General features: G+C 40.0%; 1 protein-coding gene across 3 annotated transcripts in view; it reads left to right on the forward strand.

Moving 5' to 3' along the window:
* Nucleotides 1–7,378: 7,378 nt before the first annotated feature.
* Nucleotides 7,379–13,021, forward strand: part of LOC115277017 (N-acetyllactosaminide alpha-1,3-galactosyltransferase-like 1) — an 11,486-nt gene continuing 5,843 nt past the window's right edge. For all 3 annotated transcript variants that reach the window (XR_003902167.1, XR_003902168.1, XM_029921122.1), the window contains exons 1-4: nt 7,379–7,520; nt 8,257–8,342; nt 9,411–9,443; nt 12,301–12,354. Coding sequence is in view for 1 of the 3 variants with exons in the window: in XM_029921122.1 (XP_029776982.1) it covers nt 7,518–7,520; nt 8,257–8,342; nt 9,411–9,443; nt 12,301–12,354 (176 nt within the window). In the remaining 2 variants the exon portion in view is untranslated. The remainder of the gene's footprint in view (nt 7,521–8,256; nt 8,343–9,410; nt 9,444–12,300; nt 12,355–13,021) is intronic.

A 13,021-nucleotide genomic window follows, 5' to 3' on the forward strand; every position in this document is an offset into this window, starting at 1 on the left:
AAGCAAGCTTCTTCCCAACTTCCTATTTCGTTACTTCACTGTGAGGGCTTGATATGGGCCCCATTGGATGTATTTACACCATGTGGGTCAGCAAACGCTGCAAATCAGGGCTCTTTTTTCCTTCCTTTCTTTTCCATTTTTCTGTTTTAAGAGTTGTTTGTATAAAAATTTGCCAGTCAGTCACTATAAACTGGGAACAATAGCCAGGGAAGTCCAAAGGGCTTCAACAGCTAAAATTGTGAACTTTCCCTGGGGGTCTGTCATTATGGCTTGGCCCCAACTATTTCCAGACTCTGGGTTTCTTCCTTCAAAACTTTAAATTCCTGGGGCACCTGGGTGGCTTAGTCGGTTGAGCATCCGACTTCGGTGTGAGTCACAGTCATTAGGTTCATGGGTTCAAGCCCTGCATGGGTCTTACTGCTGTCCGTGCAGAGCCTGCTTTGGATCCTCTGTCCCCCTCTTTCTCTGCCCCTCCCCCACTCATTCTCTCTCTCTTTCTTTCTCTCTCTCAAAAATAAATAAAACATTTTTTTAAAAAGCCAACCTTTAAATTCCTGGAAAAGAAAGCCCAGACAGCACTGCATCCCGCCCTGCTCCCAGCAGCTGTGTCGTGGGGCAGGCTGACCAAAGGTTGGCTCACACTCCAGGGCAGTTTGAGAAGGACATATTGTTGTGAGCTGGGTAGATGCCTCTCCAAGCGTCTCCCACATTCCACTTACAGCTGTCTAGCTGTCAATAACTTCTAAAATAGATATGAAAAATATCTAAAACATTCCCTGCTACCATGTACTACCCCAGCACAGCCCCCTCTCCCAATAGCAGACCACAGAATCCACAGATAACATCAGAAGGCCGGCCTTCTCAGAGTCTACGGACCCCAGATCATAACTATTTCTCCCCTTTGGTTCCTTAGAGAACCCATCGGACTATTCAGCAATCTGTAAAATAAGGGGTAAACAAAGCTCACACCCACATACGCTAGAGTCAATGGTGAATCACAATGAGGGAAAAGGAAAAACTATAGTAACACCTATTTAAAAGCAGGGAATGATGATTATTGCTCCAGAGGCATTTCCTTACTCTGGAATTCAGCGGGCCTCTGCTCTAAGTTTTCCATCAAGGCTGCCCAGGCTTCATTCATCATCCCGTTCTACCTCAGATTCTTGGAATTGCATAAGGTACGATTGGTCCAAAGAGCCCAGTGACAGGGCAACTGGCCCTCAAGCTGGACCAGCTGGAGAGCTTTCTCTTGTCCTGGATCCCGCTGAAGGTCACTGCTTTTATACTGGATACCCTCATGTGTGGGGCACCTGCTTCCAAAACCCAAAGTAGCCCATAGAAGTTATGCCTCTCTCTCGGCTGTAGGGGCTACAAAGCCCTGGTTCTCAAACCTGGCTGCAGCCTGGAATTACCTGGAGAGCAACTTTTGATGCCTGGTTCCAACGGCAAAGATTCTGATTCAGTTGAATGGGTGCTAGGACTTAAAAAAAACTTCCCAGGGGGCACCTGGGTGGCTCAGTCGGTTAAGCATCTGGCTTCAGCTCAGGTCATGATTTCGCAGTTCATGGGTTCGAGCCCCACCTCAGGCTCTGTGCTGACAGCTAACTCAGAGCCTGAAGCCTGCTTTGGATTCTGTATCTCCCCCTCCCTCTGACCCTCCCCTGCTTGCACTGTCTCTCTCTCTCTCTCTCTCTCTCTCTCTCTCTCTCTCTCTCGCTCTCAAAAACAAATAAAAAACATTAAAAAAAAACCAACTTCCCAGGTAAAGATAATTCTGGGAATATGGTGGACTAGGAGGCACCAGGGATCTGTCTCCCCACCTAGACAACAGTTGCACTGGCAGAATCTGTCTGAAGTAACCAGTTAGGAACTCTGGAGTCTATTGAAGGCTTGCAACTATTGAAGGGCTTGATGGTAGATTAAGATTAAGTTTGGTCAATTTCAGCTCTGTGCACAGTAGTGCTACATCTTCTCCACCCCCAGCCACGTGGCAGGCAGTTGTGCACATGTTCCCGGCAGCTTATGGGAGCCAGAATGGGCTCTGATCACTAATTCCTGCTTAGGATCACAGAGATGCAGACAAAGAGGCAGGCATCTATTGTTGCACCTTCTGGCATTGTTGCCAGCCCCTCCCCGCTCCAGCTGAAGTGACAGCCAGGAGAGTTAAAGGGCCAGATTCCTTTTCTCTCTTTTCATTTTTCTCTTTTTCTTTTTTGGGAGCCAGATATTAAAGACTAGGAATCACTCAATAAAGACTACATATATGGGAAAATTAATAAGTGACCATGCATGCTCAGAAAAGACCTAGAAGACCTTAAATTTACAACTTATGCTGATTCTTAGCACAGAGACAGCCTACAACAATAAAATAAGGCAAAACCAATAAATGAAAACAATAAAAAAAAAAGCTAACCTTGGGGAAGGAGGAAAATCTAACTTTCAGAGTTATCACTGTATTAGATTTAAGTGTCCAGTTTTTAAGAAAAACATCACAAGGCACACAAAGAAACAGAAAAGTATAGCTCATTCAAAGGAAAAGATAAATAAACAGAAATTGTTCCTGAAAAAAGGCCTGATGGCAGATCAGACAAAGACAACTGTCAAAGATGCTCAGAGTACGAAAAGAAGATGTGGGAGAAGTAAGAAAATGATGTATGAGCAAAATGGAAATAACAATAAAGAGAGAGAAAGCCCAAAGAGTAACCAAAAAGAAATCCTAGAGCTGAAAACTACAATAACTGAAATGAAATATTCACTAGAGGGATTTAAAGGCAGATTTGATCAGGCAAAAGGAAGAATCAGTGAGCTTGAAGATAGGACAATATATATTATCGAGTTTGAGGAACAGAAAGTAAAGAGATTGAAGAAAAATGAAGAGAGTCTAAGAGACATAGGACACCATCAAGCAGAGCAACATGTACATCAGGGGCATCCCAGAAGTAGCAGAAAAAGAGAATACATGAAAACATCTCAAGTTTGATGAAAGACATGAGTATAAACATCCAAGAAGCTCAATCAGCTCCAAGTAAGATGAACTGAAAAAGACCCCACACTGAGACACATTATAATCAAACCTTTGAAAATTAAGATGAAGACAAAGAGAATCTTGAAAACAGCAAGAAAGAAATGATTCATCACATACAAGGGATCCTCAACAAGATTGTTGGCAGATTTCTCATCAGAAACTTTGAAAGCCAGAAGATAGTCTTGCAGGGTGAAATGAAAGGACACTATATGGAAAAATGAAGATATCCATATAAATAAATACATGGGCAGGGCACCTGGTTGGCTCAGTTGGTTGAGCATCAGACTCTGGCTCAAGTCATGATCTCTCAGATCGTGTGTTCAAGCCCCACATCAGGCTCTCTGTTGTCAGTGCAGAGCCCTCTTCAGATCTTGTGTCCCCCTCTCTCTCTGCCCCTCCCCTGCTATTGTTCTCTCTTCTCTCTCAAAAATAAATAAACACCAGAAGTATATACATTAAAAAAAATAAAAAATAGGGGTGCTTGTGTGGCTCAGTCAGTTAAGCAACCGACTTCAGCTCAGCTCATGATCTCATGCTTTGTGGAGTCAAGCCCCACATCAGGCTCTGCACTGATAGTATAGAGCCTGCTTGGGATCCTCTCTCTCACCATCTCTCATTGCCCCTCCCCCTCAAAATCAATAATAAATAAACTTAAAACAAATAAAATAAATAAAAATACATGGGCAATTATTAAAGCTAGTATTGTAACAACAGTGTATAATCTAGTTTCTGTTTCCTATGTTACTTTAGAGACTGATACATTCTTTAAAATTACTAGTCTAAAGGCTAGTATTACTATAACTTTGGTTTGTAACTCCAAATTTTGTTTTCCACATAATTTAAGAGGCTAATGGATTTAAAAGAATTATTTGTTGATGTTTTTTGGATACACCATGTATAAAGATGTAATTATGTGACATCAACAACCAAGAAAGGTGGGGGCAGAGGTGTGAAGGAACAGATTTGGTATGTTATTGAAGTTAAGATGGTATAAATTCTAACTTGAGTGTTATAACTTCAGGAATTTAAATGTCACCCCCATAATAACCACAAAGAAAATAGCCACAGAATATACACAAAAGGAAATGCAAAAGAATTTAAATATTTTACTACAAAAAATAAACTAAACATGAAAGAAGACAGTAATGCAGAAAATAAAGAATAAAAAAAGTATAAGGCATATAGAAAACAAATAGCAAAATGACAGAAGTCCTTCCTTATAGTAATTACATAAAGGTTAAACCTTCATTTTTATGAAGTGGTTAGTATGCCTAAGGTCATGTGAAAACACCTACCTAAATGACTAAATAAATGTTTCTTTTTCTGTTCCCTTAAAAAAAATTCTTGTGTTGTTTCCCTGCTTATACCTTCTTAATAGTAAGCCATCTCAAACACTTCCTGAAAGTAGATGGGCTTTAAAACAGGTTTTTAACGTTATTATGCCGGTTCATGCCTCACCATCTTATTTGTTGAACCACAGGACACTGCTTCCCCTTCTTTTTCCCTCCTCCAGAAGGCCCTCATCTTGGATATTTCTGCATGTGGATGGCTAAGGCGGCTTCTGATTGCAATGTAAATGTAAATAAATTTTCATTTCCTCTCTTTTTCACATAAGATGATTAACATTGATCTATCTTCTATTTCACTGACCTTTTCTTCTACTGTATACAATCCATTTGTAAACCCATCCACTAACATCCTCATTTCAAATATAGAACTTTTAAAGTTCTAGAATGTTTATTTTTCTTAGATTTTTTTAAAAATGTTGATTTATTTTTGAAAGAGGGAGCGCAAGCAGGGGAGGGGCAGAGAGGGGGAACAGAGGATTCCATGTGGGCTCTGTGCTGACAGCAGGGAGCCCAACATGGGGCTTGATCCCACAAAACATGAGATCATGACCTGAGCTGAAATCAAGAGTTGGACACTTTACTGACTGAGCTACCCAAGTGCCCCTAGAATGTCCATTTTTAAATAGCTCCCATTTCTTTGCTGAGAAATTCCTATCTGTTCATTCATTTTAACCAAGTTTTCCATTAAATCCTCAAAAATTTTTATAATAGTTGCTCTATGGTATGTGTTTATCAATTCCAACATCTGAATTATATTGGGATCTCTTTCTCTTCACTATGGGTCACATATTGCTGTTTCTTTGCATGTACTGACTTTTCCAAAATGTATACCCAACATTACAGATGACATGTAGAGACTCTGGATTTTCTTATTTTCCTCTGAAGAGTGTTGATTTTTGTCTGGACAGGTAGTTAACTGGGACGGACTCAAATTCCAAACTCCACTTATCCTGCAGGGAGCATAAGTGGAAATTGCTCGGTTTCCAATGTTGCTATTTCCTGGAGAAACTGCAGTTTTTCCTCTTCATGGACAGTTTTGTCATCATCCAGGATTTAAGTCAGAGATTCTATGCAGATTTTGGGGAACCTCATTCTATGTGTTCCTTTTTTATTACTTTTCAGCCTCCTTTACATCTACCAATTTCATTCTCTAACTCAAGTCTTTCTCTGTGAGTTCTAGCTACCCAGTTCTGGGTAAACTGGGATATAACCTCAAAATGAAAAGCTGTATAAATGTAGATTTTACCCAATACATTTCTCTCCTTTCAAGGAGCAGCCTGGTTTTGGTCCATCTCTGTTGCCTTCAAATAGTTTTATTTACTTTTCCCCTCTAGAATGTATAACTGTCATCTATGGGGGCATTAGTCTGGTATAATTTGTTTTCCTTTGGTTCAAAACATTCTAATTTTGTATTAATTTAATTTCATTATCCTCCTTCATCACCACCACCACCCCTTCTCCCCTAGGATTAATGAAAATCAACAGAAAGCTTCTAACATTAGGGGCACCTGGGTGGTGTGTTAAGCTGCTGACCTTTTTTTTTTTTTTTTTTTTTTTTTTGGTTCAGGTCATGATCTCACAGTTCATGGGTTCAAGCCCTTCATTAGGTGCTATGCTGTCAGCACAGCTTAAGATTCTCTCTCCCTCTGCCCCTTCCCCTGTTCACACTCTCTCCCTCTCAAAATAAATAAGTAAACAAACAAGTAAACAAATAAGTAAAACTTCTTTAAAATCTTTTTAAACATTTATTTCTTTTTGAGAAAGACAGAGACAGTGTGACTGGGGGAGGGACAGAGAGAGAAGGAGACACAGAATGGAAAGCAGGCTCCAGGCTCTGAGCTGTCAGCACAGAGCCCAACACAGGGCTTGAACCCATGAACCATGAGATCATGACCTGAGCCGAAGTCAGCCACCTAACCGACTGAGCCACACAGGCACCCCTAAACCTTCTAACATTAATATGGATATTATTTCCTGAATGGATCATGTATGGTATGTATCATTTAGGTTACTAGAAACCATTTACTTATAGTTTGCTCATTATTAATTTCTTAATGGTGTCTTTGATGAGCAAAAGCCTTCTAATTATAATGAAGTATAATTTATCAGTTTTAGTTGCTGTTTTTTGTTACCTTCGAAGAGACCTTTATCTATCCCCAAGTTAGAAAGATATTCTCGTATGTTTTTCTCTGAAAGCTTTTGGCTTTAGCTTTTATATTTAGATCTGTAATTCATTTTGAATTAACTTTTTGGTATGTGTAAGATACACACAACATAGATGAGTTGCAAAACTATGAGTGAAAAAAAACAAATGCAAAGAGTACATGCCATACAGCACTGTGTCTATGAAGTCCCATAGCAGGAATCACTCAGCTATAGTCATAGAATCAGAACACTGGCTTCCTGGGTGGGAGAGGGCAGTGACTCAAAGGGGAACCAGAAAAAATTACTGGGGGCATGGAGATGTTCTGTGTCTTAATTAAAGTGGTTTTTACGTATACATGTACATGTGTTTAAAAAACCCCAGTAAACTGTACATTAAAACTGCATGAGTTTTACTTTATGTAAATTGTACTTCAATTAAAAATAGGGGCACCTGGGTGATTCAGTCGGTTGAGCATCCGACTTCTGCTCAGGTCATGATCTCACAGTTCATGGGTTCGAGCCCTGTGTCAGGCTCTGTGTTGACAGCTCGGAGCCTGAAGCTTGCTTCTGATTCTGTGTCTCTTCTCTCTGCCCCTCCCCCACTCATGTTCTGTTTCTCTCTGTCTCAATAATAAATAAACATAAAAAATTTTTTAATGTAGTAGAAAGCTTAAAAAAATTCAAGTAAAGAAAAGAACTCCAATGATCCTATTTTTTTTTCCTCAGTGGGAGAAAATCTAGTGCCTTGATAATGACGAAGAGAAGCTACTGGCTTATGAATTGTTATGATTGCAAGTATCTAATTATTTCATCATCAAAAGAGAATGTAATAACATCATCATTCCCAGAAGACTGAAATAATAAGCAGGCAAACTGAAGAGGGCCAAAGAACCAATACAGGGTATCTGATTCATGATTTTACAAAGGTCTTCGAATGTCCTGCTTGAAAACTGTCTGCCCACTTGAGATTTTCCACAAGTCTTCCCAAACCACCATAAATGGTGAGTCTCCAAGGAAGAGATTGTGTAAAAGTTCTATATGGTCTTAGGAAAACAAAAGGTAAGCGTTTGTCCTTAATTTCAACCATGGAGCCACATTCAACTCTTTTTCTGCATACAATTTCATATTGTATAGACAAAGGAGCTTTATAAATTTGATGGCTTAAATTCCAAGTCAATGTAAAAGTAATCTAAACACAGTTTAGCCTCTAGCCCATGTTTGGAATCAACTTTATATTCAAATAAAGCATTATTTTATGCTGTTATCAGTCTTGGAATGATGAACTTCATAATACTTTTTCACTAAAAATAAGTTGCTTCATAAGTATATACCTCTTTAAATGCCAAGTAAGTATTTTCACAATTATCTCTTTTCTCTGACACTCCACTCTGTCAGTTAGGCTGAGAAGTGGCATTTGTATTTTTCTTTTCTGTTGGAAAATCCCTGTGTACTCTAGAAAAGACAAATGAAGGTTATAAAATCTCTTGCATCCATGCCAGCTCAGACCAGCTCATGTCCTGGCTTCGGGCAGCTGCCTCCCATAAAAAGTGTCTCTGCAGCAGGCGTAACTCTATTTTCATACAGAGAGACATCCAAGGACCAGAGGTGCCTTAAATCCTAGCCAATATCTATTAAATCATCTAGTTAAAGTCATGGAGAGTCATAATTCAACACAGCTTACTCTGTCTTCATTGCACTGTATCTAATCTACCTTTATCTGTTTCTTTTTCCTCTTAGGAAAGGATGAAATACAGAAGAAGAACAATTCCACTGTTATTACTTTTATTGTTTTTATGGGCTTTGCACAGACAGTATCATGCTAGGTAATTTTTAAAAATTAATGAATATTTTATTCTGAGGTTTGATAAAGATCTAGTATGTCAGAAAAGTGATAGGTTAATCCCCTGAATAAAATCAGCATCCAAATGTAGCAATCCAAAATATCCAATTGGCATTTAAATATATCAACATAAACATAAGCTTCAGCATTAAAGGTCTTAGTTTCTAATGGGATCAAAGTTAACACAATAGTTGTAGGCCTGTATGTGTGAGGACAAGCGATATTAAGCTACCGACACAGTAACTGTATAATTAAGGCAGTTAGTAAATGTTGGTGAAATGCCATTTTTAAATAAGTGGCATCTTTTTAAAGAAACACCCCTAATATTGGTGACTTCTGGCACTATGTATGGTATTTGCCTTCCACATATTTACACAAGTAGAAAGGTTTCATGGCAATTAGCAAATTCCATTGTTCCAATGGTATTAAGTTTTTCTTTCATTTGTACCGCAAAGAATTAGGTTTTTTTTAAAGATATAGTGTGTGAAGTCCTTAAATGTAGTGATTTTTTTTTTAATCATGTTCATTACTATATCTCTGCAACCAATAATGCACTTGGCACATGGTACGTGTCTTAGTCCGTTCAAGCTCCTGTAACACAATACCATTGACTGGATGGCTTATGAACACCAGAAATTCATTTCTCACAGTCTGGGAGGCTGAGAGGTCCAAGGTCAAGGTGCTGGCGGACTTGGTGTTCCGGTTTGTAGACAGCCACCTTCTCGCGGTATCCTCACATGGTGGAAGGGACAAGGGAGTTCTCTGGTATCGCTTTTGTAAGGCCACTAATCCCATTCATGAGGGCTTCAGCTTCATAACCCAATCATGTCCCAAAGGCCCCACTTCCTAATGCCATCATGTTGGGGGTTAGGATTTCGACATTCAAATTTGAAGAAGACACAAATATTTTGTCCATATTGTGTGTTCGTTGAATATTTGGTAATGTTAGCTAATGAAATGAATGGATTGCTGGAGTATAACTCTAGTCATCTTAAATATGGAAACCTTTTATCCAATTTAAAGTAATGTAATGCTTTTTGTTTACCCTAAGCACAAAGAAACTACTGAGGATATACCGGTGCTGGTAAGTATTATTTACAAATATGCTATGACCTCTTCTTTGGGGACAGAACCCATCGGAGGGCAGTGGAGTACCTACAAGTCCTTGGTTCCTCCAGGTGCGGTAAACCAAAGCAATTTTACAAACATATGTTGGAGATGCTCCTTTCAGATCAGTACTAGAGCAGACTGGCAGAGTGCCGTCTGTAATGGAGACTTAGAATTGGTAGGGGAAACGTGTTACAGGAACCAGAACTCAGCTTCCAGGAATCTTGGGTCTTTTAAAGCTCTGGAAAATTACACAGGAAGAAAGTTTCAGCTAAAAGACTCTCGGGAGATCGTATTAACCATAGGCCACCTACAATATCATGCGATCACAGTGTATGCAGAGAGGAAAACTTCCCCAAAGATTGTGTAAGACCCAAACTCTTAATGAAGTGAAAGACACTTCCTTCTGAAGCTTGTTGTGTCCAAAGGCCTTGTCTCGGTTGGTTCTAGGATGAACAATACTCCCACTGAGACCATGACTCTACATGTGTGTGAGCTGCTCTGTGCATGAAAATAATGTAGTAAGATGGTTTTCCTGGGAGGGGATGTTTCTCCCATCCAGAGCCATGGCTAACAGAGGGTGGTAACTCAACCACCTGAAAACAGCAGGAAAAGCTCTAGACAAAGGTGGAAGTATGCAAGAAAGCTCTGCTGCAGCAGAGGCTGGGAGAAAGAATGAATTAAAATGTTTTCTGGTAAAATGTACATAATGCAACACAATCTGACCATCATTCCATCCTTAATATTAGCTCTTCTTTACATCAGGCTTCTATAGTCTAAACACACTAATACTCAGTATCCAAACGCTCTGCTATCAATGAGCTGGGGGCCTATGTAGAAGGCTACATCTCAGTCACACCCTGGACATTGCAGTGCTTCTGTCAGTGTCCACAGGCACAAAGATGGACTTATGACATACGACTCAGCTCCACAGCTGCCCCTCGTTAACTCAGCCCAGGATCAACTCTCTAAAGATATGCTAGCCCGGGTGCCATTAGAGTTTATAGCAAGGAGGAAGTAAGGACTCTGGCCCAACTGCTGGTCTTTCCACCTGGTGTGTGCCTATGGATGAGAGAATAATAACTTTTTGTGCCTCAGTTTCCTTGTCTAGTAAAATGAGGATAATAATAATAACAATAACAGTACCTATCCCATACGGGTAGATTAAATTAGATAAAACTTGGGAAAGTATTCCATAAGTATTAGCTATTAATGAAAGGGATCTAACCTCATCGAGCAGGTTAGGGAATACTTCCCTTAGGTGAGGATATTTAAAATAAGACCTATGGGGTACCTGGGTGGCTCAGTCAGTTAAGTGTCTGACTTCAACTCAGGCCATGATCTCACAGTCTGTGAGTTCAAGCCCTGCATCAGGCTCTGGGCCCACAGCTCAGAGCCTGGAGCCTGCTTCAGATTCTGTGTTTCCTTCTCTCTTTCTGCCCCTCCCTTGCTCATGTTCTGTCTCTCTCTCTCAAAAATGAACTAAAAACATAAAAAATAATAAATAAATAAATAAATAAAATCAGACCTAAAGGCTGTGTGGGAATTAGCTGGTTGAAGTGTGGCTTGCTTAAGGAAACTTAAAAACGCCATGAGTCTGGAACATTCTAATTGAGGGGGAGATATGGTGGATGGAACAGGGTGAAGGGTCAGATCATGCAGAATGTTATGGCCATATAAGGTGTGTGGACATGATCCTTAGGCCAATGGGAAGCCATGGAACATTATTAAACAGAATAATAACATGGGAGCACTGGAGCTTCAGAAACATGATAGAGGAAGCAGAGTGGACATATGGAGAATGGGCTGAAAAGGGCCAGGACAAGTCAGGCAGAGAGGGTATCACAGTGTTAATTTGGGATGAGAAAATGAGGTTCATTATACTATTCTCATTCAGTTTGCATACCTTTGACATTTTTTCATACTACAAAGTCTTGGTTAAAGTATACAGACAGTGAGACCAATTAGAAGACTATTGCAGTAGCCCATATAAGAGATGACCATGACTTGGAGTCATGTGGTGGCAGAGAATAAAGATAAGGAGTAGATTTGAGAGATGTTTTGGAGGTAAAACCAGCAGGGTTTAAAGACAGATTTGAGGCTGGGATTTAGGGAGTGCTCCGAGTGTAGAATGATTCTCACACTACTGCCTTGCCAATCCAAGTGGATCCAGTGAGATAAGGCAACATTTGGAGGGGACCTACTTTGGGGAAGACATGACACCTTTCATTTTAGCATCTTCATCTTGTGTCTGTGCAAACTTCAAGCAGACTTCAGAACACAGTTGGATGTCTGAGTCTTATATTCCTGGGAGAAGTCTAGTTGTACATACATATTTGAAGCCATAGGAAAATACCTCCAAATGTGTCAACTGATAAAATAGAAAGCCTAGGAAAAATCTGTCTGAGAATAATTCTCAAATCAGGGCTTCTGAGCAGCCAGGATATTTAAGGCTGACCTTAGACAGATAGGAGGGATCTATTTCCATTTCAATAGAGGAGGGAAAAATCAGTACTCTAGATAAATTTGGAGATGAGGTGGCAGAAAATTGAGGGAGGGTTCATGTGATACTGCTCTTTCTCTATCAGTGAGAAGAAGGAGAATGAGCACTGTAGAAACACATAGATTTCTGGGCAGCACAGAGCCTAAGTCAAGGTTAGAAATCATGATTTTCCATGCGACTACCATCAAAGTTCATCATCGCTCTTCTGATTGCTCCATGTTTATCTTGCATTTTACATCATATCATAATGAACCCTTTGATTTGATAGACATTCAGTTATCTCAAGCTCAACCAGATATAGTGTGATTCTTTGCATTATCTCTTCTGCTAGGTCTGTGAACAGTCCATCAGAGGAATTAAAGCTATCAGACTGGTTTTCTCCCAGGTAAGAACTCCAAACCAAACACATGTGAGATTAATCCATAGACTGCTCAGTAGACGTTAACACTGTGGCATTCCAACTGTGGGGCTGCAGATGGGTCTTTGATTACATTTTTAAAAATAAGCAGTGTCCCAGTGGACATTAAGGCTCACCTCCTCCATAAATGAGAGTGCAGATGAGAGAAACCCAGTGGCCCGAACATTATGGCAAGTGAAGATGTGAAGGGTGTGTGTTTGATCATTTGGTGGATTCTCCTCATTTTGCCAATGAGGGAACCAAAGCCCAAGTCAGATAGATGGGTTATCTGGACTTCACACTTTAATACAGCAGCTTTCCTCTGGCCTGTCTGCTGCCCTCTCCTTGCTGTGCCCACCTGCTACAGGGCTTCAGGACTTGTCTGAATTAAAACTTTGAAAGGAGACATCCAGCCAAGATCATGATTGGATAATGGTCCATGACCCATCCTCCTACGATCTTATAACTTTTATCAGATCTAACCTGGACACAGAAAGCACACCGATTATTTTAAAAAAGAATTTGATACAAAGAATTGTTAACTAGTATGAAGTTGTTAACTAGGTAACTGGAAAGTCTGAAAAGAGAATTCTAAGATGCCATGCAGGCAACAACCATAAGAAGTAACTATTTTCCCTAGGGCTGAAGAAACAGA

The sequence above is a fragment of the Suricata suricatta genome, chromosome 13 (assembly GCF_006229205.1).
Source record: "Suricata suricatta isolate VVHF042 chromosome 13, meerkat_22Aug2017_6uvM2_HiC, whole genome shotgun sequence".
NCBI lineage: Eukaryota > Metazoa > Chordata > Mammalia > Carnivora > Herpestidae > Suricata > Suricata suricatta.